Source organism: Callionymus lyra, chromosome 1 (assembly GCF_982586985.1).
Source record: "Callionymus lyra chromosome 1, fCalLyr1.hap1.1, whole genome shotgun sequence".
Taxonomy (NCBI): Eukaryota; Metazoa; Chordata; class Actinopteri; order Syngnathiformes; family Callionymidae; genus Callionymus; species Callionymus lyra.
The window spans coordinates 8198818-8226616 of NC_141818.1; the positions used below are offsets into that span (position 1 = coordinate 8198818).

The 27799-nt window shown below is 38.9% G+C and overlaps 1 protein-coding gene across 2 annotated transcripts in view; it reads left to right on the forward strand.

Annotated features, from left to right (window-relative positions):
* pcsk5b (proprotein convertase subtilisin/kexin type 5b) overlaps positions 1–25947 on the forward strand; it is a 77476-nt gene extending 51529 nt beyond the window's left edge. Inside the window, exons 20-37 of one of the 2 annotated variants that reach the window (XM_087791658.1) lie at positions 1046–1161; positions 8198–8300; positions 10154–10290; positions 12766–12966; positions 14781–14849; positions 17502–17553; positions 17821–17966; positions 19259–19465; positions 19528–19611; positions 19673–19859; positions 19925–20139; positions 21664–21900; positions 21960–22193; positions 23363–23543; positions 23605–23822; positions 24925–25028; positions 25097–25298; positions 25396–25947. In XM_087791658.1, the coding sequence (XP_087647784.1) occupies positions 1046–1161; positions 8198–8300; positions 10154–10290; positions 12766–12966; positions 14781–14849; positions 17502–17553; positions 17821–17966; positions 19259–19465; positions 19528–19611; positions 19673–19859; positions 19925–20139; positions 21664–21900; positions 21960–22193; positions 23363–23543; positions 23605–23822; positions 24925–25028; positions 25097–25298; positions 25396–25805 (3103 nt within the window). In that variant the 3' untranslated portion in view covers positions 25806–25947. Of the gene's footprint in view, positions 1–1045; positions 1162–3091; positions 3530–8197; positions 8301–10153; positions 10291–12765; positions 12967–14780; positions 14850–17501; positions 17554–17820; positions 17967–19258; positions 19466–19527; positions 19612–19672; positions 19860–19924; positions 20140–21663; positions 21901–21959; positions 22194–23362; positions 23544–23604; positions 23823–24924; positions 25029–25096; positions 25299–25395 lie in introns of those variants that run through there. The other variant, XM_087791648.1, reaches the window with a different exon arrangement.
* Positions 25948–27799: the final 1852 nt, after the last annotated feature.

Below are 27799 nucleotides of genomic sequence, written 5' to 3' on the forward strand. Positions count from 1 at the left end.
GGTAAGAAAATTTAAGTTGGTTTAAAATCTCCAAAAATGAATTTGAAGATAATAATTTACAGATTGAACTTCAATCACAATAGCAGAAGCTAACACTGTGAGTGTGAATTGAACTGTGAACTGTCCAACCCACATCTTTCTTTCTTCATGGCTGAGACCAGACAAAATGTACTTTGTGCAGGAAATTTCATGCTTACATCTTTATTTAATGGAGTTCTTTTTTTCCCATTCAGTTTTAAATTGAATTTCGAATGGTATAAAAAAACGTCTTCAAAAGTCTTACGTTTATCTATGAATCTTACCTTAAGTAGCAAGAAATATGAAAAAACGACTCCCATAATGCTACAGAGCCAAAATAATGGCTCTGCATAATTTATGCTCGTTTCATTTACAAGTACGGTTGTTTCCTACATAGTTACGACCTGACAACAGATAAGATCTGAAAATAAACAAATTGCTTAAGATCCTGATTCTTGGTCCATAAAAGTATGTTTTCATCCCTTTTAAAATGTTAAAAGATCTTTTACTTTTGTTCTAGTTTAATAAAACTAGGTTGTTCAAACACAAATGGTTCTCAAACTCTCGTGACGTTTTTGGTTTTGACCCAATTGACACTTAAAAATGTATCAAAAGTGAATCTCCGAGACTGGATCAGTGTCTGGACATAGTGGAGGACACATGTTTCTCATGGAAAAATGTACATTTCATCTAAGAATTAAGGCATGAAGCCACAAAAAACACTGGACAAAGTCTAATGACTATGAAATAAAAAATGTCTCAGCATAATGTGTAATAAGTAACACCCCTTGTTTTGTTTTTTTGTTTTTATTGCTTTCTTTTTTTTCATATGCTTGTACTTTGTGTTTGCCCTGTGATTCTCTTGAAAATAAAGAGTATTAAAAAAAAAATGTATCAAAATATAATGTAAACATTCCGATCTAAGGTTTCCTTCACTTCTCTGAGCGTCATCAACTCCTCATCTGGTCGTCTAGAGATGTCAGGAGTGTCTTCACGTCGTCTCTAACTCTGTCCTCACGTCTGTCAGGTGCGATCACAGTTGCTACGAGTGTTCGGGACCCGGAGAGAGAAACTGCAGCAGCTGCGCCAGCGGTTACAACCTGGAGGCGGGAGCCTGTATGGTCAGCACCATCTGCAAAGATGGTGAGTTGTCAGCGTTCTTACCTTCTAGACTCTGTCGTGGCTCCTTGCATGGTGTGACAATAGAAGGAACGAATGAAGAGATGCTAACTCGCGCTAACTTCTCGCTCGTGGCTGATTAGTGAAGAACCGGCGGGTGTTGAAGTAACATTTCACCGACTGAGCTGCTCACTAACATGAACTCACACGCCTGGTGACGCTGTTTTAGTGTCAGAAGTAACATGAGATACAGTAGATCTCTGTGTTCACAACTTCTCTCTTCTCTGCTTCACCACTTCTTTTCTCTCTCTTTGCATGAGACTCTTTGTGCATGTTTGGACTTTAAGGCTTCGGTAAAACAAAAGTATTTCATGATCATTTCCTAACAATCCACTGTTTCCTCTGCAATCCTTGATTTAAGAAATGACTGGACCTAAAGTTTGAAGATTTATTGATTTTAGAAAAAACCCCTTTTTTTTTTTTTAAATGAAAGAATCATAATTTAATTAAGAAAAATCTAAATTGAATGGTTTAATAAAACATTAAAAGTCTATCAAATGAATTATATGATAAATAAGTAAATTGATTTTTATAAAATTAACAACAAATATTATTTACTTTTTTTACTTCTTTTTTTTTTATAATCAACCATTAAGATCTTCATCTCTCTAAACATTTGCTTCTTGATTGACATCGGTTTTATATAAAAAACTAAATCTCTTATATTGATTATTAAACCCCATTTGGTTAATTATATCAAACCAGTGGCATTTCCACTTTGTGTGAAAAGAATCATGAGAGATTCACCTCATGCATGAATCCCTAAGAATATTACAAATATTATATTGTATTAATATACATTCTAGTATTATATATGATAAATATAACAGTCGTACCACGTACGAACAGAGATTTGCTCAAAACTGTCCTCAATTGAACAATTGAATTAAATTGAAAAGTTTTTTTTTTTTAACTTAAGTTTTAATCTTTACAGTAGACAAAGATCAAAGGTTTCCCCTCTGCGTCACTGAAGCTAGCACTGTTATCAACAAGATAGGAAAGCAAGTACACTGTGGTACATATAAACTTATTTATAAAACTTTCTAAATCCATTTATGTCCCAGGGTTTTTAGGTAAATCTAAACCCATTTTCTAAATACCTGAGAGGGGAAATAAATCAGTTAAAGAAATGATTGTTTCAGAGAAATATCAGCATAAATCGTGATTCTGGAATAATAAACGTCCAAAGAAATGAGGAATTGTCCATGTTGTGGTTGAAATTACTTTTATATGTAGATGTATATTTAAAATACATTTGAAACATAGTGTGAACACTTTAATCAACAGTTGTGAACTAGTAAATTAATTTTTAACGCCACAAAGGGCAATGACTCATTTCAGTTTCCACTATGACAGTTCATTAATTATTTAATCTTGACCATTTTCCTATTTTTCACAATCAGGTGCCGTGTTTAAACAGCCAATTTCCACAATTAAAATAATAAGAATATATCATTGAAATATTCTGGTTTAACTCTTTATTTAAAAAAAATGTTTTCAGTGTTTTTGTCAGTACAACTATAAATTCAATATTATATTTTATGACAATTAAAACGTTTTTTTTTTTGTGTGTGAATTTCAAACCTTCAATTTTCTAATTGTGTGACTTTTTCTTTCTCCTTCTTTCTCTCTCTCCGCCCCCCCCACTCTCCCCGAATCTGTCTCCCTCGCTCCTGGCTTGGATCCAAATCACTCACCTGGACCACGATTGTTTCTTCGCCTCCATCATCGTCACCTGATTGGATGAAAAAAATAAAATAAAACCCTCTACAATCACGTGATCTTCCTCACGTCGGGTCCTCGCCCTCCTGCGCGTCTGATTGCCGGTCGTCGTCCCCCCTCCCCGCCCCCCGTTTTCAAACTGTGTCTCTTCTTCTTCCGGGTCTGTGGAAAGCAAATGAAGAATCTTGGGCAGAAGGCAGCTTCTGTGTGCTCGTTAAAAAGAACAATCTCTGCCAGAGGAAAGTGCTGCAGCAACTCTGCTGCAGAACGTGCTCGCAAAAGGGCTGACGGTACGAGCCCGCCCGTCACCGAGGGAGTCCGAGGTGAGGGGGTGGGGGGTGCACGAAGGGGCACAGGAAGCACCCCCTCTTTCTCAACCTCTCCCCCCCCCCACCACCCCTCACCCCTCCACCCACTCGTTCACAGTCACATAATTTATAAGAGAATCTGTGCCTCTTAAAGGGACTGCATCGGAGGTGCGATGACAGGACGACAACAAACCTACCTTTTTTTCTGTACGTGTGGTCAGGGTGTAGAATGACTGGGACTCTCTTCAAGAACATGACAAGAACAAACCAATAATAAAAAATGTCAGTATTTTGTGACCAAAGCATCAATGCCAAAATAATTTCTTTCTCGTCGCCAGTGTAGGGAGCGAACTGGATCCTGTGATTCTCTTGAGAAAAAAAAACAAAAAAATGCTCGTGGCTCCTCCCTCCGTTAATGATGCTTGAAACTGATTGGACGCCTGTAAATACACATCAGCCCCGTCGCTCACTACAGTCGGGAAACTCTTCTTAAAGATGGACGCTCACTTGAAGTTACAGGGTCACCCCAATCCAAAAACCACCAATGCATGTTACCGACCCACGTTATTTAATGTGTGCTTCCCTTCCCCGACGGTCTGGCGAGGGAGGGAGGACGCCTCTTCCGCTTTATTTCATCCCCCCTTTTCAATCATTCCGGATCCTCTTCCTCCCCCTCGACATTCCTCCGTGAATCAGTGAATTTGCTTGAAAACCGTTTTTATAGCCTTTGATTCCCAGTATTGTCGCTTCACTTGATGGTTTACAGAACGTTGAATTGCTGTTTTTTAAAGCCTTTAAAGGATGTCGGTTCAACGCCTACATTCCCTCTGAGCAAGTCGCAGTCTTGACCCGAAATGATCTTTTTTTTTTCGCGTTAAATCGTCAGAGGAAGTCGAAGGCGTGGAAAAGGAAAAACCACCAGGTTGCTCCCGTCTGTGTGTAAATCAACGTTCTTTACTTTGGGATGGTGCTGGCTTCTATTTAAGAGCAGGTTCTACTGGAACCTGCTTCAGTATTAGATTGTTGTTCTGTCAACTGATGATTTGTAATAAAGGTCGATGAATCCCCTGTTCTGGTTAACAAACAACAACAACTACAACAAATTCTTGGTCATTGTTTAAGATGACTGGATTTTAGGTCGCGTGCTAGATTACACACACATGCACACACACACACACACCTCATATAAAAGCTGTTTCTAATTGTGTACCTGTGACATATTTGTGATGATGCATTATTAATGTTACTCAGAGTCCTAGTTTTTTTTTTTTTTTTTTACTTAAATGTTCATATTAAAATGTTTAATCTGTTCATGTTTTTGTTTTCATTCGTCACATCAGAGATGCGAGACGATGACATCATTATCATTCCGATCACAGAGTCACACCTGAGCAGTTCATCACGTTGATTAGAAGCGAGTGAGACGTGCTGACAGTTCGTGGAGGTGAAGTGAGAAAAGGTCGCCGATCTCGAAGACGTGAGGCTTTAATCACACGAGTGCAGCGGCCGCCGCTCGGAATTCATCACAAAGTCTGAAGCGCATTTACTCACTTGAGCGTTTTCTCAGCTTGAACATGGAGCTGTGATTAATGTGGAGGAGCTCCTGGGGACGCTCTTTAAATAATATTGACTCCGGGATAATTGGTTTGGTCTCCCGGGAGTTTGAGGAACATGCTAGCGGCTCTGAAATGAGCTTAAATGAGCCGTCGCTTTTTCCTTTGAAGATTCCTGTTGGTAGACTTAACTCTTTTATTTTTAACCTCAATGTAAAATTGTCTTTTCCACTTAACTTCAGCAGAAAAGTCTTGTTTTACATTAAAACATAACATTAAATTAAATATGAATAGGTTTCGTTTTGGTGCGTTTTGTGTCCGGTCCGATTTATTAGCTCCTTAAAATTTTTCTGTTGATGCTTAACATATATATTTGTACAGAAGAATATGAACAATTGATCCATGTCTGGAAAGAGAATCATCACCTGAGATAATCATTTAAACCTCTATTGTATCATCAGTATGTGTGTGTTTGTACAAAACTCTCTTTTCATTGAAATATTTACATTAGAAAATGTGTTTAAGCCCCGCCCACTAAAAACTCTTAGTTTTCTTGAAATGGAAATGTTTACCATAACCTCGCCCACTCTGCTCTGATTGGTCAAACATAAATGTTTGTCACCGCTCATCATCAATCCTGGAAGTCTCCACCTCCAAGAAACGCGTTTAAACACAGCAGGGTGTGATTACAGTTCACCGGAGGAGGAGTGAAGCCATTATTACATCATAATGGACTCTGCTCTTGTAACCTCTCGTTCGCCCAGATTTCAGACGGGGGAGAACTTTATACAGTAATAAGTTTAAAACGTGGTCATGATGAGAGACTTACTGTATCTTGGAGAGAAGGATTTTGACATTAGTTGCCATTTAAGATAAAGCCTTTAATAATATATTTTTATTTTTAAATAAAATTATATTTTCTTGTATAAAAGTCATGATTTATATCCATCCCATAATTTACATCCCATATGGAAGTGGTCCTCATCCTTTTTTTTTTCGCCACAGACTGACTACTTTCACGTACTGACCTTTAGATAAGAAAAGCAAAACTAAAATGTCAGAAACAAACAAACAAAGAATGTTCGGTGCAACAAGATGGTCGCATATAGTCCGTCTTTTACTAAATTCTTGCTTGTTTAGGTTTATTTTATGAGTAGATTTGACACAAGGAAGCATCTTTTATATGTCTATAATCACAGGCTATTGTTACTTTGGAGAATGTCTGTCCTTTTTTCAAAATAAAACACCTTTTTGGCAGTAATAATCAATCAAATTAAAAACTTGTAATAACATCAGACACAATTTAAGTAAGTTATTCGCCTTCTTTGGTTATTTAGAAAGTGACCCTAAAGCTCATCTTTACTCCCTCAGTATAGATTACGAAACAGTTATAAAATATCAATTTAAATCCATTAACATTTGCACTGATTTATATGTGAAGCCTTTTTGAAACTTAAAACGCAACCAAACAAAAGTCACTTCAAAAATAAGCTTAATTTAGGTTAAAAATAATTAGTTATTTTCCATCTCTTTCTTTAAAGACATGTTCGTGGCTGTGTTGGTTTCTTGAAGGTCTCGACTCCTTCCTCGACAACCTACTCACCCATAGATGCTAATGTGACCTTTGTCCTCTACCCCTGTCTCCGGGTAGCTGGGATAGACTCCGGCGCCCCCTGCAGAGGGGACGAGCGGCTGATAATGAATGAATGAATAATGAAAGAGTGTGATCTTCAGTGTGCGCAGGGTGACAGAGGTGGAAGGTTTGGAAAATAAGGGATTCCTGGAGGTTGAGGTTGGCATCGGTGTGACGTGTGGACTCACCTTACGAGGGTCGACCGAGGACTCAGGTCCTCTGAGCGCCCGACTCTGGATCTCAGAGTGAACTCTGTCTGCCTCCGTCTCTGGCGTGCATGAGGGACGAGCAGCTCAAAGTTGAACGTTGTTGTCTTGAGAGCAGCTGCTTGTTTTTGTTTCCACACAGACGCTTTTTGTTTAGAGGAACAATTGAAGAAGCCACCGGGCACAACAGACACTCTCTGTTCAAGAAGTGGAAGGTTTTCACCACTTTTATCACAAATATATTCTTCAAATATGAGTATTTCTGTCCATGCATTTGTCTCCAAAAACTCCAGCAGGTAAGTTAAAGAAGTTTTCATGTGGAAATGTTACTGTTGCTGCTAAATGTGTGTTGTCAAACTTATCTTGAGCCTAAATTTCAAAATAAAAGCATTTTCAGATATTCTATAAAGTTCCTTAATCTAGATAATGCGGAATTAAAATAATAATAAAAAGTATGGTGTGTATTGGCAAGAATCTTGCGGTACAATACATATCACGATATAGGGGCAACAATACAATATATTACGATAGTGTAGTTACATTTGAAGTATCGTCGAGTACTTGAGTCTGCTGTTAAAGAATTTACAGACCACATGAATATTGACGAAGTCATAACTGCTTTTTATTTGTTTGGAAACCTAAATATGTCAAAACATCCGCTTTAAAATCTGCTTGAGTCAACTGCATACTCTTGTCCTCAGTCATTGTCAAGATCGCGGGATTTCAACGTTCATTTCTCTGCATAGCACATAATGACTGCTGCCGTCTAGTGGCTGGATGTTTGATTGCGACAGAAAAATGAACAAACAACTGGAAAATCTGTATATTAATTGTAAAAAATTAAATTGTTTTATTTTACACACTCATTATTGAGGTATTAACCGTAAATAAATATGGTAGCACTATAGGATTTGCAAGCCATAAATGAAAAAAAAAAACACAATTGTTACAGTACTGTTGTATAGCGCTAGTTTCATGGAAAAAATATCGCAATTGACACCATATTTTTTGTAACACCTTTAATAACTAATAACTTACTTTCTTCTTAGCCTTAGCATTTTAGCATACTCTAGTTAGCAATTTAGCTTATCTATCCAAGACGAACATTTCCGATTTTCCATCTATAATTTTTATATTTTTTGTAAACCGAAACAGTCTTTTAGTCAGAAAACTCAAACGCATCGTGTTTTGAAAGGATGATGCGTGAGGTGGTTGACGTCAAAGACGCTTCGCTCCAGTGGCTAACGCTCCAGCGGCTAACGCTCCAGTTGCTAACGTTATTTCCGAAAGTGAATCGTCGACTCACAGCTGCTTCATATCCAAGTGCAGCCAGCTGTCAGACATCAGTCATTCTTCAGTGAAGAGCGTCACGTGGATCCCAGTCTTTCCAGTTGAACATCTTGTCTTCTACACATCATGAAAAAGAAGAAGCTGAGAGTAAATGAAAGAAGTAAAGAATAAAAAATAGTAATAATTGCTAGTTGTTATAGATTATGTTATTAAATGATGATGCTTTAAAACTAACTTCAGCTCCAGACTGATCCTGCTAAACTTTTCACATCTATTTTCCTCCCTCAGGCGAGTACGCCAGTCGACACGGCGAGTGTCGCTTGTGTTACCTGACCTGTCAGGAGTGTTCCGGTCCAGAGAGGGAGGACTGCACCAGCTGCCCCCCCACACGGTCAGACATCTTTGCACATGTTCCATCTATTCTGCTCAAACTCAATCACACCACTTACACTATGAGACCCAAAATGCACTGCAACAGTTGACGCTGTTAAGAGCAAAAAAATGTTGATGAAACATGGTCAGTTTAACAAAATGTATATATTATTCAATCTTCATGGTACAGGGACCATACTCTGAGGATGCTATCATGTGTTGTCACAAACTGAAAAATATATATTTTTGGGTTTGATTCTAGTGTTTTTTACACGCTTATAACTTCTTAAACTAATGTTAAACACGTATTCTAAATTCACGAAAAATACACTTGATCAAGCCTCTTATAAACTACTCTTGGAAAAGTTGTGTTTATAAACAATTCATTAATTCATCTTAATCATTTTACAAAAAAAGGTTCAGCCTCTCTACCTTTTTTTAAATTATGGTCTGCAATAGTTCAGTATATTCAGAATTAAAAAAAATACAATCTTTTGTCTCTCTTCTAGTTTAAAATAATAATAATATAATAAGGTAGTAATATCATCAGTTAAACCTCTTTCGTGTCAATAATGTAAGAATATAAATAACTTATATTACTGGTGGAATTGTTTTTTAAAGTTTAGTTCGCCCAGGGGTGGGCAATTAAAATTTCTCAAGGGCCAAGTTAAATTCTGGGAATGTTGTAAGGGGCCGTCAAGCAAAGAGAAAGACGGAAAAAAAAAAAAAAAAAGGCTAAATAAGATGCTTTTAAAAATATAAAATCAAATATGAGGGTTTCTTTTAAAATCATTGAATTCATTTACTTTAAAAATATTTGGAGGTTTTAATATGTTCTTGCCAAAAATTCAAAGAAAAAAGATGAAGGAAGAAAGTAAAAAGTGTTTTGTTAAAGCTTCGTTAAAAATAAATACACATTTGTTAGTGAGCAAGTAGAACCATTTGTACATGACAACGTGGTACGTCGACCTTACGAGGGCCGCATAAATACAGTCAAAGGGCTTCATTAAGCCCCGGGTCGTAACAAGGATATGAATAATTTCTCAATTCTGATAATTCTCAACAATAAAAGAAAGGTTTAGTATCGTTTAGACTTTAAACTTTCTTTTATTGTCATTGCACAGAAAACACAGCAGTGAAACTGGCGACGAAATTTCATTGCTTGGAAACCGTTAAAAAACATAGCAGAGATGTATATATAAAAAGTATAAATATTAATATTTATAAGTTAAAAATAGTGCAATATAATATAAACAGAATAAATTAATTACATTATAAATATTGCATAAAATAATGTTTATAAAAGTATAAATACAAATAAGTTAACAATAGTGCTAATATGTTATAAATAGAATAAATACAAAATATTTTCCTTCACATTATCACAGTATTGCAGCAACAGCAACACAATAAAGCCTTAATAAAGCCAAAATATGACAGTGCTGAGTGTGGGGTTCGAACCCCTGTCCTTCAGCTCAAGTGTGGTTGGATTGACTAGTGGATCTGTCCTGACTAGTGACAAACGATGCTTGTAAGAAGAGATAAATTAAAGATGTATAAGTGAATTAACAGTAATTAAAAAGGTCTGTGATGCGAAGACAAACTGTAAACCTTTTTTTTTTATAAATTTCCCCCAAAAAGTGCACATTTCCGAGGAAAAAATACAAATTTAAGGTTTAAATTAAAATATTTTTCAGTTCTTTATTTAAATATTGGAGAAAAAAAAGGTCATATTACACTGTTTTGCCTTCACAATGATGATTTAAATATGTTATCAGCCGTAAATAAATCCATAAAACATTGTTTTGTGTAGAGAGAATAAGTTCTGACTATTGCTGTTAAAGCACAAACACCTGGTTGAACTGGTTGCAGGTTCTTCTCAGACGGCAGCTGTGAGATCAGCTGTCACCGAGGCTGGTACGCGATGGACCGCCAGTGTCACCGGTGTCACCACACCTGCAGCCAGTGCAGCGACCAGGGCCCGGACCACTGCACCGGCTGTGACACGGGTGAGCGACGACCTCCACCTCCTCATTCATGTCGAATCAATGTTTAAAAAAAAAGATTTATCTCTTCGCGTCTTATCATTTGTCAACGTTCTGCATGTTCAACCGCGCGGCCACGCTTGTCCTGCCATCTCTTCATTCTCTGACAGGAAAGACTTTCACGGTGTCGCGGGAGGAAATATATATTCTATCAACTGATCGTTCACCATCCGTCTCGTCCAGACCTGCACATCATAGGCCATGATCTGACGCAGGTATCCGAGTGGTTTCTTAGGCCATTGATCAAAAGCGTGACTGGAATGGAAGCGGAATCGTGCTTTTTCATAAATTCACACGGATCAGGTTCGAGGCTCATTTAAGCTCGACTCCACCAATCAATCCCCGGGAAGGTAAATGAATCAAATTAAAGCGGCGAGGCGGCGCCCGCAGATAGATCTGCCTTAAAGTGGAAATCACTCACTTATTGGCCGCGTCCTCGCCGAGAGGTCGTCGCGCATCAGTCACAGCAAACTTTTCCAGGAGTTCACTTTAGCAGGAGGAAAAGTTTCAGCGACGAGCTGATGTGAATCTATTTGACCTGGAAGTTTAAACCACTTGTTTAGTCTTCTGTCTCACGTCTCACCTTCAGAGTAGACATGGGTGAAGTGCAGCCCAGGGTACGAATCACTGGCTGTGTTTATGTGGCCCCTGGAAAAAAGGTTAAAACTCAACTCCTAGTTTAGATCTTTTCAGTTAACCCACTTGTATCTTTTTGTACGGTGGCCCAGAAGTGCAAAACTAATGTACTACAAGTTTCAAGAAATTGTAAATTAATATCAGAATCTGTAAATGTGTTTCAAGAAAATGTACTTTTGTGAACATTTTGAAAGTCAGCTTCAAGAAATTTTCTTTTTTTTCCAATAGTTTGTAAATAAGTTTCAAGAAAATGTAAATTAGTATCACAGTTTGTAAATACGTTTATTGACATTGTAAATGTGTTTCAAGAAATTGTAAATCTGGTTCAGACTATTTGTAAATTATTTTCAAGAGTTTGTAAATTAGTTTTCTGTAAATCGTAAATTAATTTCAGAAATTTGTAAATTATTTCAAGGGTTTGTAAATAAGTTTCTATATTTTGTCGTTTTCTTTCAATAGTTTGTAATCTTATTTTCAGGAAACTGGAAATTAGTTGTCAAGAGTTTGTAAATTAGTATTAAGAATTTCTAAATTAGTATCACAGTTTGTAAATAAGTTTATTGAAATTGTAAATGTGTTTCAAGAAATTATTAATTTGTTTCAGAAAATTGTAAGTTATTTTTGAAAAGTTTGTAAATGAGTATTAACAAACTCTAAATTATTATCACAGTTTGTAAATCATTTTTATTGAAGTTGTAAATGTGTTTTAAGAAATTGTAAATGAAAAAAAAGGTTTTTAAGACTTTGTAAGTTAGGATCAAGAAATTGTAAATTTGTGTCATTTTTAAATGTATTTCAAGAGTATTTATTTTCTATTTTCTACTTATAAAACTTTAGTTTCACTTTGCGACACTTTTCAAAAAAGGCTGCTTTTTTAACCGTGGCCCAGTTTATCTCAGAAAGATTTTTTAATGACAAATGGTCTGAAAAATTACTTCTCAAACCAGATGCAAAAGACATTCTCGTGTTCTTTTTGTATCACGATGTCACTAACAAGTATAGTTATTTATTTAAGTATAGTTATAGTTGGAGTAAAATGAGAGGAGACTCTGCTGCTATTTCAATACATAAGTGCTAAAATAAATTAAAACAATTCAACTATTTGCCAACATTTAACAGCAAATTGTCATGGGCTGAACATCCTTTAAGAATTGTATTTGTTGAAATCCCTGCTATAGGTGCTTTAGCCATAATGGAAATGAACGCAACTGTCGTCACCGACCCACTGAGGACTATAGTTGCGTTGTGGAGAACATGAGGTGAAAATGTTACGTAGTGCTGCTTTAAACTCTTGAACAGAAGCCATTTTGTTATGTCTGCAATCCACCGTGGTGACGAAGAAAGCCAGACGTTATTAGAGTGTTCAAGCTGAGCAAATATCCACCTGAAGGTAGACTGTAATAACCGTGTTTATCGCCGCACCACAGACTGTATTATGGCTGTCAGAGCCTCGTATTTACACCACGGTCCGCACACACCTGCCTAAACACACACACACACACACTGGGAGACACCAGGCAGGTCTTTAAATTAACTGCAGATTTCCTCCACACTTACACTCACAAACACTCGGGCTCGACTCTCACTTGTGGCCGCCGAGTTTGTCAGACTGTTTGCAAATGTGGTCGGCTTTAATTGCAGGACTGTCTGAGGCGGCTTCGAGACATAACAATAATAGCACCGTGAGACCCTCCATCTGTCTCCACGCAGGCCTTTTCTCGCTCGTAACACCGTCTTATGGAGGCCCGTCCACACGCTTCAGTCCGTTCACACCTCCGCCATCTTTGTGCTTCTCCCTCGCAGACAAGTTCGGCGTGTCCAGGTATCTGTTCCAGAGTCAGTGTCGGGACGCCTGTCCTGAGGGATACTTCCACTCCCAGCAACACTCGTGCGAGTCCTGCTCGTCCGACTGCCGCGTCTGCCTGTCGGCGTCCGTGTGTCTTCACTGCGGCGCCGGGTTCAGGCTGAGAGATGGAAGCTGTTCGGCTCTGGTCTGCACCTCAGGTGAGCGTCAACAGACCCGCTTGGATGTTTGTTTCTGTTTCATACATCCTTGCGTCTTTCATTGAAGCCCGTCCCAGCCACACGGGGGCAAGAGGTGTGGGACACTCTGGACAGCCACATGGAAGGACACCTTATTAAAAGTCTTCTGGCAGGAAACCAGATTAAATCACAAATTATTTTCAATTTAATTTTATGATCATGTCAGCCCCTCTTGGTGTCCCAGGTCTTAAATATAAATATTACTTTCACATTGGGGGGAAAGGTCAAGGGTCACTTTGCGATTCCTTTTTTTCACATAGACTAGTTACAACAAGTCAATTCTTTAACATCTTAACATTTAATTTATTTAAGTGTCTTCATCTTAATCTGGAGGTCAGTGTGACGTCATTGACCGGCTTCACTTAGACTGAGCCGCTCCTGATGTTGACCTTCATTAGAACCTGGACCTGTGAAGTTATTAGGATTAATGAGTTCTGTAGTACTCTTCGTCTAGATCTGGACAAGTCTTTACCTTGTTTTAGTCTTGATCTGGACAAGTCTTTGTCTTGACATGGTCTTGACCTTGACTAGTCTTTATCTTGACTTGGTCTCGATCTGGACTAGTCTTTATCTTGAATTGTTCTTGATCTGGACTAGTCTTTATCTTGACTTGGTCTTGATCTGGACTAGTCTTTGCTGATGTGAATCTTTTTGACCTAGACTAGTCTTTATCTTGACTTGGTCTCGATCTGGACTAGTCTTTGCTGATGTGAATCTTTTTGACCTAGACTAGTCTTTATCTTGACTTGGTCTCGATCTGGACTAGTCTTTATCTTGACTTGGTCTCGATCTGGACTAGTCTTTATCTTGACTTGGTCTCCATCTTGGACACGTCTTTGTCTTGGCATTTTCTTGATCTTGATCTGGACAACTCTTGGTCTTGAAATGGTCTTGTCTTGATCTCAATCTGGACAAGCCATGGTCTTGGTCTTGTGTTAGCCTTGATTTAGAAAAGTCCAAGTCTTGAACTTGATCTGTACAAAACTTGGTCTTGACTTGATCTTGTCTCTGTCTTCATTTGGAAAAGTCTAAGTTTTTAGTTGTTTTGTCTTGTCTTTCTTGCCTTGATATAAAAAAGTCCAATTCTGGACTTGGTCTATCTTGGTGTTAGCTGTGTCTTAGTCTTTATCTGAACAAGTCTTGGGCTTGGTTAATAATCTTGTCTTGGTCTACATCTTGACAAGTCTTGGGCTTAAATGAATCTGTCTCGGCCTTGACTTGGTTTGTCTTGGTCTTGATCTAAAAAAGTCCACGTCTTGAATTGGTGTGTCTTGGTGTTAACCTCGTCGTGGTCTTGATCTGGACGAGTCTTGTTGTTGGTGTCGACCCGCTCCAGTCCTGATGAAGTCTTCCTCTGGGCCGACGACGACACGTCTACTATGAATGTTAATTGAGGTTTAAAAATCTGTTATCAGTTCCAACACATTCTCGTCTTATAAACGCTTCAGTCTGTCGCGCTTGTTTCTTTTAAATAACAAAACTCTGTTTGAGCCGAAAACCACAAATATGTTCCACTCCGGCACGTCGACTTGTGCCAGATCTCTTCTGTAGACCACAAAATAACCAGTGTGTGTATCTTATCAATCACTCTATCAACAACACATTATGACGCCGTCATTTGATGTGACTTGACTCGCTTGATAACAGTCTTTTGTCATTTCTCTCTCGCTTGTTTAAGAAGAATATTTTAGCGTCATCCAAGACGTAAATCACGCCGTGTCTGACCTTGGGGAGGAGGAACTTCGTGTCTTGATATTTGTTTCTCTGCTCATCAGGGGAGGTGGCCAACATGGAAGACCAGGAATGCGTCCCCTGTGACGAAGGCTGCTCGCGGTGTGAGCGAAGTAAGTGAGAATTAAACCTGGAACCTCGGGTCGGTTGAAGAGTTGCCCCGAAGCATTTTCTGCTTCGTCTGCAATTAAGTGAATCCGAGATGGAAAATGTACCTTTTGGGTTGAAATTATTCACTTGAAAATCAATTTAAAACGATTCAAAACATGTTTAATTTTGATTAATTCCGGGTTGTGACCGATTGAAAAGTCTGGATCTCGGTCGCCATCGATCGCGGATGCAGGGACAGGAAGTGATGTCGTGGTGAGTTCTGAGGGGAAGACGAACTGCTATTATGTCATTATGCACCTCTGGGTGGGAGCGACGTCTCCCCCGTCACACTCTCCCTCAATGCCACCCACCGGCTCTTCTAGTCATCATCACGTCTAGCAGTGGATCAAAAATATGTGCGAGAGTGTGTTCATTTCTTATTCTAAAGCGCACAACTACACACAATGTCCAACTTGTGTCAAACTTCCTGCTCATTCATGTCCAACTTTCAAGATAGCCTGTCCATGAATAAAACACTCTGGCACTCCTAGTACTAGTCCCATAATGCACTGCAACAGTCTTCACATTTATACATCAAAAATGTATATACATGGTTGATTATTATACAAAAACCTAATTATAAGCGTATAAACTTCATCACAAAAGACATCTGACATCCATATCTGTTCCTTATCTTCTATTGAACACTGGCGTCTTCATAGGTCAAGATATTAGCATTAATTACATAGTAATCTACTTTGATTTTGAACCAAATACCGTTGGCGGTCCACGGCCTTGAGTTTGTTAGACGCTGACGTCAAGTCTTAAAAGATCTAAAAATCACGGCATCATCAAGCCGACAGACGGAAGGGATGAGAAGGAAAAAACTGCTTTAAAATAATGAAAATGTTCCTTCAATACATGACCGAGAGACAAGAAACAATCACAAAAGGAGCGAATGAAAGGAAAATGTTCATAAAAAAACCCATTAGAAATCGATGTTTGGTGTTGAAGAAGTGCAATATATTAACAATAAAAACAAAAAGTAGTCGTTACAGTTTACTCCATATAGATTGATAGATAGATACACTTTATTGATCCCTCCGGAGGTTTCCTTAAGGAAATTGTTTTCCCAACTTACAGCAACACAGATTCATAAAAACAAGAACAAATCGATCTGGATTTGTGTTCTATTAGCGGACATGCTAGCTCACTCTAGGGATAGTTAACCCAATCAGACCTTTTATTTAAAAAATGGAAAAAAAAACAACTGCAAACCGATCGTTTCAAATGTTCCAAGCTCCAGGCCCGGTGGCCAAATGTTCTGTGGCGTGATGGATGCTGGGCGCAAATGAAAGTTATACTAGTGTTGATATACTGTAGTGACCCAGTGTTTACTATAAGATAATCATCGTCAACCATTTGACTCAGACTTAAAAGTTAAACTGATGTTGAAGGAAAGGAATTTGAGTGTTTGGTGACGACAAAAACAAAATTAAGACATATTTAGACTCCATGAATGAAAAGAAAACATCACATTTGTATTTCCGATTATATACAGTTTTCGTAAATAAACATTTTGTTCGTTCCATTATCATGTTTACTGTAAGATTTTGCCGCCTTTTATGATTGACATGTGCTCTCTTGCCAGTTCAAGTTAGCAACTGGTTTTCATTTTCTTGTTCTTTCTTTGAGCCTCTATGACGGCTGATGTCTTCTCCACCTGATGTTGCTTTCATGCATGAAAATTGTTTTTTGTTTTTGTTTTTGGTAAATAAAGACACAGCTGGAGAAGAGCCAGCGTCTCAATCCTGTCACGTCAGGACGCCAACAGTCCGGAACAACTGCTCATCCAACTGAACCTGGAAGTTGTCAACATCAGACGATACATTTCACCGTCTCTTTTTCCGCCTTCAGTGGAGTGTACTTGTGTCCAAACAATCCACAAGTGCATACCTGAGGACGAGGGTTTAATCCGGCGGACTCCCCTCCTCCCCCGGCTCACATGTATTAATGCAGGCTCTGGTTCAGACACGGCCTGCAGGCACCATTTCCGGCTTGTGTTGTTCCCTCGTCTCTGAGTAATGGCTTCCACAGGTAGAGACTTGTCCTCCTCTGCTGCTGCTGCGAGGAGACGGATGGAGGAATGAGCTGTGGGGGACGTTATTGTCCTGATGGCCAACACTGCTTATTTCTTTTCCTGCTTTCTTTTATCCCCCCCAGTTCCCATCCTCCCCTCCGTCTTTGATGCCGAGACATTCCTCAGTTGTCGGTTGTTCTGGTTGTTGTTTGGATCGATGAGGCAGAAAAATATAGAACTTTATTGATCACTTGGGAAAATTACTTGGAGAAATGAGGGATTTATTAGTTGATAAAGCTTGTATTCATATCCTCCTGTCAATCATTATGTTATTATGCAGCCAGATTCTAAAGTTTAATAATGAGGTTTAAAGAAATGTTGGTCAAAGTGTTTCAGTGAGACTCATGTGAAATACTTTAGTGTTGTGAGGGCTCCACCTGCTGGCTGGATGGGGTAGCGCCAAGTAAAAAATAATACTATATTAGCTTTATTATGGATCTGCAGTGATCAGTACCAGCAGAAAATGGAAACAAGGTCATCGCTCTCACCTCTGAATTTCAATTTCATTATGATTCAATTCTATCTTTTCTTTCAGAGGACGGCGATCAAGTGACTCGCTGCCTCAAGTGTGAAGCCGACTTCTACCAGTGAGTCTGATTGTCACGTTCATCCATCACCGTCTCCTCCTCTCCTCCTCTCCTCCTCTCCTTCTCTCCTCCTCTCCTCCTCTCCTCCTCTCCTTCTCTCCTCCTCTCCTCCTCTCCTCCTCTCCTCCTCTCCTCCTCTCCTCCTCTCCTTCTCTCCTTCTCTCCTCCTCTCCTCCTCTCCTCCACTCCTCCTCTCCTCCTCTCCTCCTCTCCTCCTCTCCTTCTCTCCTCCTCTCCTCCTCCTCACCCTCTGGTCCGACCCGGCAGGTTGGGCAGCGAGTGTCATCGCTACTGTCCGGACAGAACCTTCGACGACAAGAAGCAAATGGTTTGTTCACCGTGTGAAGACAAACGCTGCGAAGTGTGCGACCAGTCGCAGTGCTCCTGGTGTGAGAAGGGATTCTACGTCTCTGGTAAATAAAATAAAAATGTTGTTTTTATTCTTAGAAACAAATGGAAATAATAATAATTTATAATACAATTGTCAAATAAGGATTATACAGAGCGTAAACAAAATAGTTTTATTTAAAATTGTCAATTAAAAATCTTGAATATTATCTAAATACTATTTCTCAACCAATATTTATATATATAAATATATATTTATTAATGAATTGAAAGGCAGAATATAATCACTTTTTTTTAAAATGTTTGCATATACTGGTTTTACGATTGTTACAGTATTATTATATGTTTTAAAGGAATAATATTGATTGATAAATCTAGATAAATAGAGGCAAAACGGGAATTAAAAACAAATAAAGTGTCATTTAATAAATAAAAAACATATCTTAACCAGATCTCAAAATGATTCAACGTTTGAAAGTTCATTAATAAAATAATAATTAATCAAATGAATGATAAATCAAATGAAGAACAAAATATAATCTACAAATGATTTTACTTTATTCATGATCTAAACCTCATTATTTTTGTCTGTTATCAGCTACTTTTCATTTTTAAACAAAGTTTAAAATACATTTTAATCCATATTTAATTCATTTCTAAGGCTTTAAAATGCTTCACTAACAATGTTAATAATAATGATAATAGTAATGATAATAATAATAAGTTTGGAACTTTGTGTCTGAATTATTCTGTTTTTATTAATGTCATAACATTCTGAGTTCGGGGGCAGGAGTGGAGTGAAAGTATCTGGATGTTCTGTTCCATGTTAGTCTCTGTATCTTTGTCTTTGTTGTTTTTCTTTCCTTGACCTATGTCCTTTGTCTTTGTCTTTAGACTTAGATTGTGTCATCTTGTTCTTCCTCTTTATGTTCTTCTTATTTTATTTTTTATGTATTATTTTTTATTGTTTATGAAAAATTGCTGGCTATTGGTAAAAACAATTTCCCAAAGGAGACCTCCTGAGGGATCAATAAAGTTTTACCTTACCTTACCTTACCTTACCTAACAGTCAACCTATGTATTTCTGTTGTTAATATTACTGTGTTATCCTTTACAAATGTATTTTAAACACTTAGATGTGATAAAGCAGTTATGTGGGTTAAAAGTTTTAAAAACTTGTGTTTTGTGTGTGTGTGTGTGTGTGTGTGTGTGTGTGTGCGTGCGTGTGTGTGTGTGTGTGTGTGTGTGTGTGTGTGTGTGTGTGTGTGTGTGTGTGTGTGTGTGTGTGTGTGTGTGTGTGTGTGTGTGTGTGTGTGTGTGTGTGTGTGTGTGTGTGTGTGTGTGTGTGTGTGTCCAGACGGAGAGTGTGTGGATCACTGTCCAGAAGGATTCTACGCCGACGTGTCCAACCAGGAGTGTGAGCCGTGCCACCGGAGCTGCCGTGGCTGTGGAGGACCAGGACACGACGACTGCGACTCCTGCGAGGACACCTTCACGCTCAAGGACGGCGAGTGTCTGGTCGGCGCCGGGACGGACCCTTGTCCCGAGAAACACTTCAGGAACGGTCGGTCTGGACTCCACGTGTGCTGAGAGTAGATGTTCACGTTCTTCTTCTTCTGTCTTCAGGTGAGGGCGACTGCGAGTCGTGTCACTCCTCGTGTAGAACCTGCTCTGCCGCCGGGAAGTCGGACTGCATCCTCTGTCCTCAAGGTGACCTCTTTCGTCGGCCATCTTGGTTCTTGGAGTTGAAGTGGTTTTCGTCTCGCTGCAGGTCTCTTCCTGACGCCCCGTCAGCAGTGCACGGCTCAGTGTCCTCCCGGCACCTTCGCCGACCAGGTGTGGGGTCACTGCGGCGACTGCTCCGAGGGCTGCGTCACGTGTCAGGACGGGAAGAAGTGCCGGCGCTGTCGGGCCGGGCTGCACCTGCAGGACGGCCAGTGTGTGCTGCAGTGCGACAGGTGATGGTTCTGAGGGTTCTTCAGGAATGAAAAACCCTCTGAAGATCTTTCTTCCTGGTCTCCAGAGGGTTCTCTCAGGCCGGGGTGTGCCGGTCCTGCGCCCCGGGATGTTCCTCCTGTCAGGACAGCGCCACCCGCTGTCTGAGCTGCGACAAGAAACACTTCCTGCTGGAGTTCACCTGCGGCGCCAAGTGTCCTCGAGGTCACTTCGTGCGAGAGCAGGAGTGTGTGAAGTGTCGCCCCAACTGTCAGGAGTGCAACGAGGAGGGACTCTGTGGAAGTACGTCTGGAGCTTTAGTGACTTAACGACACGTTGATTGTTATTATTGTTTAATGACATGTCTTTGTTCTCACTGTTACGTTTGAACGACATATAAACACAATTACAGCTCGCCTCACTCATGGTGCCGACAAAACAGTGTCTTCCTACACACTTCATTATATTTAGTGATTGGTCGCTACTATACTGTATTTAAATTCTACGTCTATGATGTTTTGTGATGCAAAACAAAATATGGTCAAGGTTTCATATGTGATGTTAAGATTGTTCAGTGATTCAAAGATGGTGTTCATTCACAGCAACAACACAATGGTTCCTTCAGTGTAACATCAGTTCCATCAGAACATTGAACGGTTGGATTCAATATTACAAATGTTTATTTTGAATTAAAAAGGCCAGAAATAATACAAATATTACATTTAGAAAATATATTTCTGATCTATTGAAGTTAGAATATCAAAAATCATTCTTGTTCTTCTTTGTCTTGTTCTTCTTGTTCCTCTTGTTCCTCTTGTTCCTCATGCTCTTGTTCTTCTTGTTCCTCTTGCTCTTGTTCTTGTTCTTCTTGTTCTTGTTATTCTTGTTTGTCTTGTTCTTCTTGTTCTTGTTCTTTGTCTAGTTCTTGTTTTTGTTCTCTTGTCCTCGTTCTTCTTCTTGTCCTTGTTGTTTTCTTCTTGTTCTTTTTGTTCTTGCTGTTCTTTTTCTTGTCCTTGTTATTCTTGTTCTTGTTCTTCTTGTCCTTTGTCTTGTTCTTCTTGTTCCTCATGCTCTTGTTCTTCTTGTTCCTCTTGCTCTTGTTCTTGTTCTTCTTGTTCTTGTTATTCTTGTTTGTCTTGTTCTTCTTGTTCTTGTTCTTTGTCTAGTTCTTGTTTTGTTCTCTTGTCCTCGTTCTTCTTCTTGTCCTTGTTGTTTTCTTCTTGTTCTTTTTGTTCTTGCTGTTCTTTTTCTTGTCCTTGTTATTCTTGTTCTTGTTCTTCTTGTCCTTTGTCTTGTTCTTCTTGTTCCTCTTGCTCTTGTTCTTCTTGTTCTTGTTCTTCTTTTTCTTATTATTTTACTTCTCCTTGTCCTTGTTCTTCTTGTTCTTTTTCTTCTTCTTGTCCTAGTTCTTATTCTTCTTCTTGTCCTTGTCCTTCTTGTTCTTCTTGCTCTTTTTCTTCTTGTTCCTCTTGTTCTTCTTTTTCTACTTATTTTACTTGTCCTTTTTCTTCTTGTTCTTCTTTTATTTTTCTTGTTCTTGTTCTTTGTCTTGTTCTTGTTCTTTGTCTTGTCCTTGTTGTTTTCTTCTTGTTCTTCTTGTTCTTGCTGTTCTTTTTCTTGTTCTTGTTATTCTTTTTCTTGTTCTTCTTGTCCTTTGTCTTGTTATTCTTGTTCCTCTTGCTCTTTGTTAATAATAATAAAGTGTCGACGTCAAAACATGTTTAAATCAACAATTCAATCTCGTGTTGCTATGATTTTCCTCCTTACGACTCACACTGGTCCTCAGTCCTCGTACATTAGTGATGCATTTATGTTCTGTGTCCACAGAGTGCAGCGACTTCTTCTTCCTGCACGAGGACCAGTGTGTGGACCAGTGTCCTCCAGGCTTCTTCCCCACGGAGCAGGAGTGTGTGAGGTGTCACGTCAACTGTGGCTCCTGTGACGGACCCGAGGGCGACGACTGCCTGACCTGCATCAACCCCAGAGCCGTCCGGTACAACGGAGACTGTCTGGCTCGGTGTCCTCCTCACACCTACTACGACGGTCCGTCCAGAGAGTGTCGAGGTGCGAGGTCCTGACGAGAAGAAGGTTCATGTCGGGGTGATGTCACGGTGTCTCCTCAGAGTGTGCCAGGACCTGCCTCACCTGCTCCGGACACGAGCCCTCGTCCTGCCTCACCTGTGACCCCGACAGGAGGCGGGACAGCAGCGGACACTGCGTGTGGTTGAGCGACTGCGCCTTGACCTCCTACCTGGACCAGACCGGGAAGTGCCGGAGCTGCCACGGCTCGTGCCACCGCTGCACCGGACCTGGTGCTGACCACTGCCTCAGCTGCAGCGCGCCTCGCTTCCTGCTCAGTGAGTCGCTCTGGTTTATTGATTGATTTAGTTTTAGTTTCGATTTCAAACTACTTACAACAACGTATTTTTCAGACGTTCTCGCAAAATCGACAAATGCAATTGATTCAAAGATACTCTAGTGATTGTAGCCACTAGAGGGCAGTGTTTTGTTACAAGCATTGACCAGAGACAAAGACACGAAATGTTTGACGTATAGATTATTTTCTACAAAGCTGCAGATAATAATAATTATGAAGAGGATGATGATCATAATAATGATGATTATAATAATAATGATGATAATAAATCATTATTATCATCATTATTATTATAATCATCATCCTCAATAATGATAATAATAATAATAATGATGATTATAATAATAATGATGATAATAAATCATTATTATCATAATGATTATTATTATCATCATCCTCAATAATGATAATAATAATAATAATGATGATAATAATAATAATAATGATAATATAATGGTAATAATATTGATAATGATAATAATGATAATAATGATAATAATGATAATAATGATAATAATGATAATAATGATAATAATTATAATAATGATAATGATAATGGTAATAATACTGATAATATTGATAATGATTATAATAATGATGATAATAATGATGATGATAATAATGATGATAATGATAATACTGATAATGATAATACTGATAATGATAATACTGATAATAATGATAATGATAATACTGATAATAATGATAATAATAATAATGATAATAATGATAATACTGATAATGATAATAATGATAATAATGATAATACTGATAATGATAATAATAATAATGATAATACTGATAATACTGATAATGATAATAAGAACAATAATGATAATAATGATAATGATAATAATAATGATAATAATGATAATGATAATTGTAATAATAATACTTATTATACTGATTATACTGATTATATTGATAATGATAATAATGATAATGATAATGGTAATAATGATAATACTGATAATGATAATAATGATAATACTGATAATAATGATAATGATAATATTAATAATAATGATAATACTGATAATGATAATAATGATAATACTGATAATAATGATAATGATAATATTAATAATAATGATAATACTGATAGAGCTAAGCATAGAAAACAGTTCATGTGTGTGTCATGTCCGTCAGACTCCACATGTGTGCGTCAGTGTCCGCTGAGCTTCTACGCCGAGGACAAGGAGGAGCGAGTGTGTGAACGATGTCACTCCAGCTGTCAGTCGTGCTCCGGCCGTCACAGCGTCCAGTGTCTGAAGTGCAGATCCGGATTCTTCCGGCAGGGAAGCGCTTGTGTGGAGGTCTGCTCCAAGAGGTGAGGAGATAAACACCTGCTCTTCTCTACACCTTTGAAAAAAACCAACGTTCTCCTGCAGCCACTTCGGGAACATCAGCACGATGGTGTGCGAGAGCTGCGACCCCTCCTGCACCAGGTGTCAGGGTCGAGGCAACAGGAAGTGCCTGAGCTGTCGGGAAGGATTCATCTACTTCCGTCAGCAGGGGCGCTGCCTGAAGGACTGTCCTCAGGGTTACTATCATCACAGGAGCCACAGAACCTGCGACAGGTGTCACCCGACCTGCCAGACCTGCTCCGGTACTTTGATGTCTTTCTCTTATCATTCTGCTTTTATATATATGTATAGTTGTTGACTTTCATCATCGCTCCTCCTTATCTTATCTTAAACACTGTATATCTATGCAAGTATATATCAGAATATTTAATAATTGACATTTAACATTTCAGATGTTGAACATTTAAAAAACTATTTTTTTCCAGCTTTATTTTGAAATTGAAATCAATTATTTCTATATTGAAAGGTTGATTTTTTTTTTTAGTTAAGTTGAAAAAATGCCTTTAAAATGAATTAATTTAGTTTCACACATAGATTTTGATATTATAAGTCCAATGATTAAAAATAAATACATCTTAGTTCAATGTTATTAAGTCGTATCCTTTTAAATTCAATAAAAGAATGATGTCATGATAGTGCCCCAGACATTACCAATAGAGTACCGAGCTACTTGATCGAACTTTCATCACGTGATGCAAAGATTTTTTAGAATTCTACCTCTTAATGTGTGGAATAATTTAAGGGTTTTTTTCAATGAAATTTTGCAGTTGATTCAGAACTATGCAGCAAGAATTATGACTCGCTCTAGTAGAAGAACTCACATTTCTCCGATCCTTAAATCTCTTCACTGGCTTCCAGTATCTTTCAGGATCAACTTTAAAATTCTGGTTCTTACTTTCAGATCTATTCATGGTCAGACTCCTCCTTACATCACTGATCTGATCCAGACTTACACCCCAGCTCGGGCTCTGAGGTCTGTGGATCAGAATCTACTGATGGTTCCTGAACACGGTTCAGGACCAGAGGAGAGAAATCCTTCCAGACTGTTGCTCCTAAACTTTGGAACGATCTTCTTCTTCCTCTGTGTTTGATGATCTACTGACTCCTTTAAGAAACATCTTACATAACATAATACGTCTTTATTTGTTCAGGCTTTTCCTTGATTTTCTGGAACTCCTGTTGTGTTATCAGTTTTATCTTGATCTTTAAACTATATATTTTATTGAGTATTGTTTTGATTGTTTAAGTTCTTTGTGACCCTGGTCTGGAAAATCGCTATATAAATACAAATGACTTACTTACTTATTTATTTCAATATGAAAACTTTTTTTCCCCTCTGTCCAGATGAGGGCGCCCTCTCCTGCCTGAGCTGCTATCCGGGATTCGAGAAGATCGGAGACAACATTTGTGAATCCCGGTGTTTCGTGGGCTTCTACGCCACTGCTCAGGTGTGTCACGTGACCACCTCACCCGCCTACGATCACGTGACTAACCGCACGATAACCTCCCCCTTTAGAAGAGCGAGTCCGGCGACCCCGACTGTCACGCCTGCGACCCCTCGTGCCTGGACTGTCGGGGTCCGGGCGGCAGGAACTGCACGCAGTGTCGCGCGTCCAGAGTCCTGACCGACGACGCCTGCTGTCTGAGCTGCTGCGGCGACGAGCTGCGCCTCGATAAACCCGTACCCAGAGAGTGCTGCGACTGTCAGGCCTCGGCAGGTGAGAGGAGGAGGGAGTGATGCTGTCACTCATGGTGAGCTGTTGTCGTCACCTGTGTGTGTGTGTGTGTGTGTGCGCGTGTGTGTGTGTTACACAGTGGAGTGTGTCCTCGGCACCAACTTCGGCATCATGAGCAGAGAGGAACTGGAGCCGGGAAGCGGGAAACCCAAAGTCTACGCCACCGTCTTCGTCCTGGCGATCGTGCTGGTCGGCGCCGCCATCTTCGTCGTCCTGCACGTGCGATCCAAGTACCTGTCACTCATCCCTCTGACGGGCGCCTACAAGAGGCTGATGTCCAACGGACCCCCCGCCGCCGCCCAGATGCCCTCCAACGCCTACGGCGAGTACAGCGACCCCCTGGTGGTGGAGCGCGAGGAGGAGGAGGAGGAGGACGAGATCGTGTACATGGCTCAGGACGGGACCGTGTACCACAAGAACAAGTACGGGATGGTGGCGGACGACGAGCCGGAGTACGACGACGACGACGAGAGTTTCTCGTATCAATGAATGTTTTTTTTATCATTTGAATCAGAAATGATGTTTTAAAAATGATCATTGACTCAAGATTTATACTTTTAATGAACAGGATATTTATTAAATAGTGTATATTATTGGAACGGTTTGTATATTTACACCCTCCAAGGAGGTCACGTGATCGTAGGAATAGGTTTTGATAAAATGTTGTCAGGAAATCTGCACTTTTTGTAAAGATAATTTTCTTCTTTTTAAATATGTTTTCACTTTTATTTTGCTCATTCCTGCCATCATTGTTGTTCACTCCTCTTTTATGACATTTTTATTATGTCTTTTAACATCGTAATAAATTTACAAAAATCCTTGTGTGTGTCTTCACTACGCAGCTGTATCATGATACAGTGTCTTCACTACAAAGCTGTATCATGATACAGTGTCTTCACTACACAGCTGTATCATGATTCCGTGTCTTCACTACACGGCTGTATCATGATACAGTGTCTTTACTACACAGATGTATCATAATACAGTGTCTTTACTACACAGCTGTATCATTATACAGTGTCTTCACTACACAGCTGTATCATGATACAGTGTCTTTACTACACGGCTGTATCATGACACAGTGTCTTCACTACACAGATGTATCATGACACAGTGTCTTTACTACACAGCTTTATCGTGATACAGTGTCATCACTACACAGATGTATCATGACACAGTGTCTTCACTACACAGCTGTATCATGATACAGTGTCTTTACTACACAGCTGTATCATGATACAGTGTCTTTACTACACAACTGTATCATGATACAGTGTCTTCACTACACAGATGTATCATGATACAGTGTCTTTACTACACAACTGTATCATGATACAGTGTCTTCACTACACAGCTGTATCATGATACAGTGTCTTTACTACGCAGTTGTATCATGATACAGTGTCTTCACTATGCAGCTGTATCATGATACAGTGTCTTCACTAAACAACTGTATCATGATACAGTGTCTTCACTACACATCTGTATCCTGATACAGTGTCTTTACTACGCAACTGTATCATGAAGCCTCATCAATCCATCACTTCTTTCTTGAGAACTCCAGGGAAAATGAGAGATCAAAAATTCAAGCTTAGTCCTTAGATTCAGACGAAAAGTAAAACTGACTCATCAGTCATATTTAAATGATGCAAAATGGACATAAAGTGTTTTAAATCAAATCAAAGTGAATTGATCAAGTAAGAGGATTAACTATAATATCGAACAGTGTTGCTAAAACTTCTTCAGACTAAATAAACTGAAACTTCTTAAAGTAAAAAAACAAGTCACTTCTTTTAATCCTGTTCAGCCTGAGCTTTTACTATTAGTTACTTAGTTATGGGTCGTATTCCGAAAGAATTCCCTCAATCTCAGCAGTATTTCATGATACGTATAAAGACACTTGAATAGTTTAAAGGCAGCTTTTTTTCCTCCTTTTCTATTCTCACATGGCGAATTTGAATGAAATAAAACTTTATTTAAAATGAAATGTACGTTGTTCCACCGAGTAATATCTTATCTTGTTACTTTCTGTTAATGCCTTGCATTACTTCGTTACAGTGTCTCTTTGGATTTCTGCCTCTTAACACAACTCACTAAAAATCTGGAGATTAAGACGACTCACCCTCGAGGAAAAGTGGTTAAACAAACATCCGTATATAATCGAGCCTCGTGAAGTCATGACCCGTTTATGATTCAATCCTCAAATACTTTTTTTTTTGCTGATAAAAGAGACATTTGTTTAACATAAACCATAAAGACGTGGCTTATATGCGATAGTATAACTGAATAATGTAGGTTGAAATCTAAACAAATAAAACATTAAACATCTTAACTAAAACTGTCGTTCATTGCATTTATTCACTGAATTACTTTTTTTGACTTCAATTACACTTTCAATATTTTTCAAACACTTTTTTTGTTCATGTAACTCCAGTGAAGCGATGAAAAAACACTGGGAATCGTGAGCGTCTTCGGTTCTCACG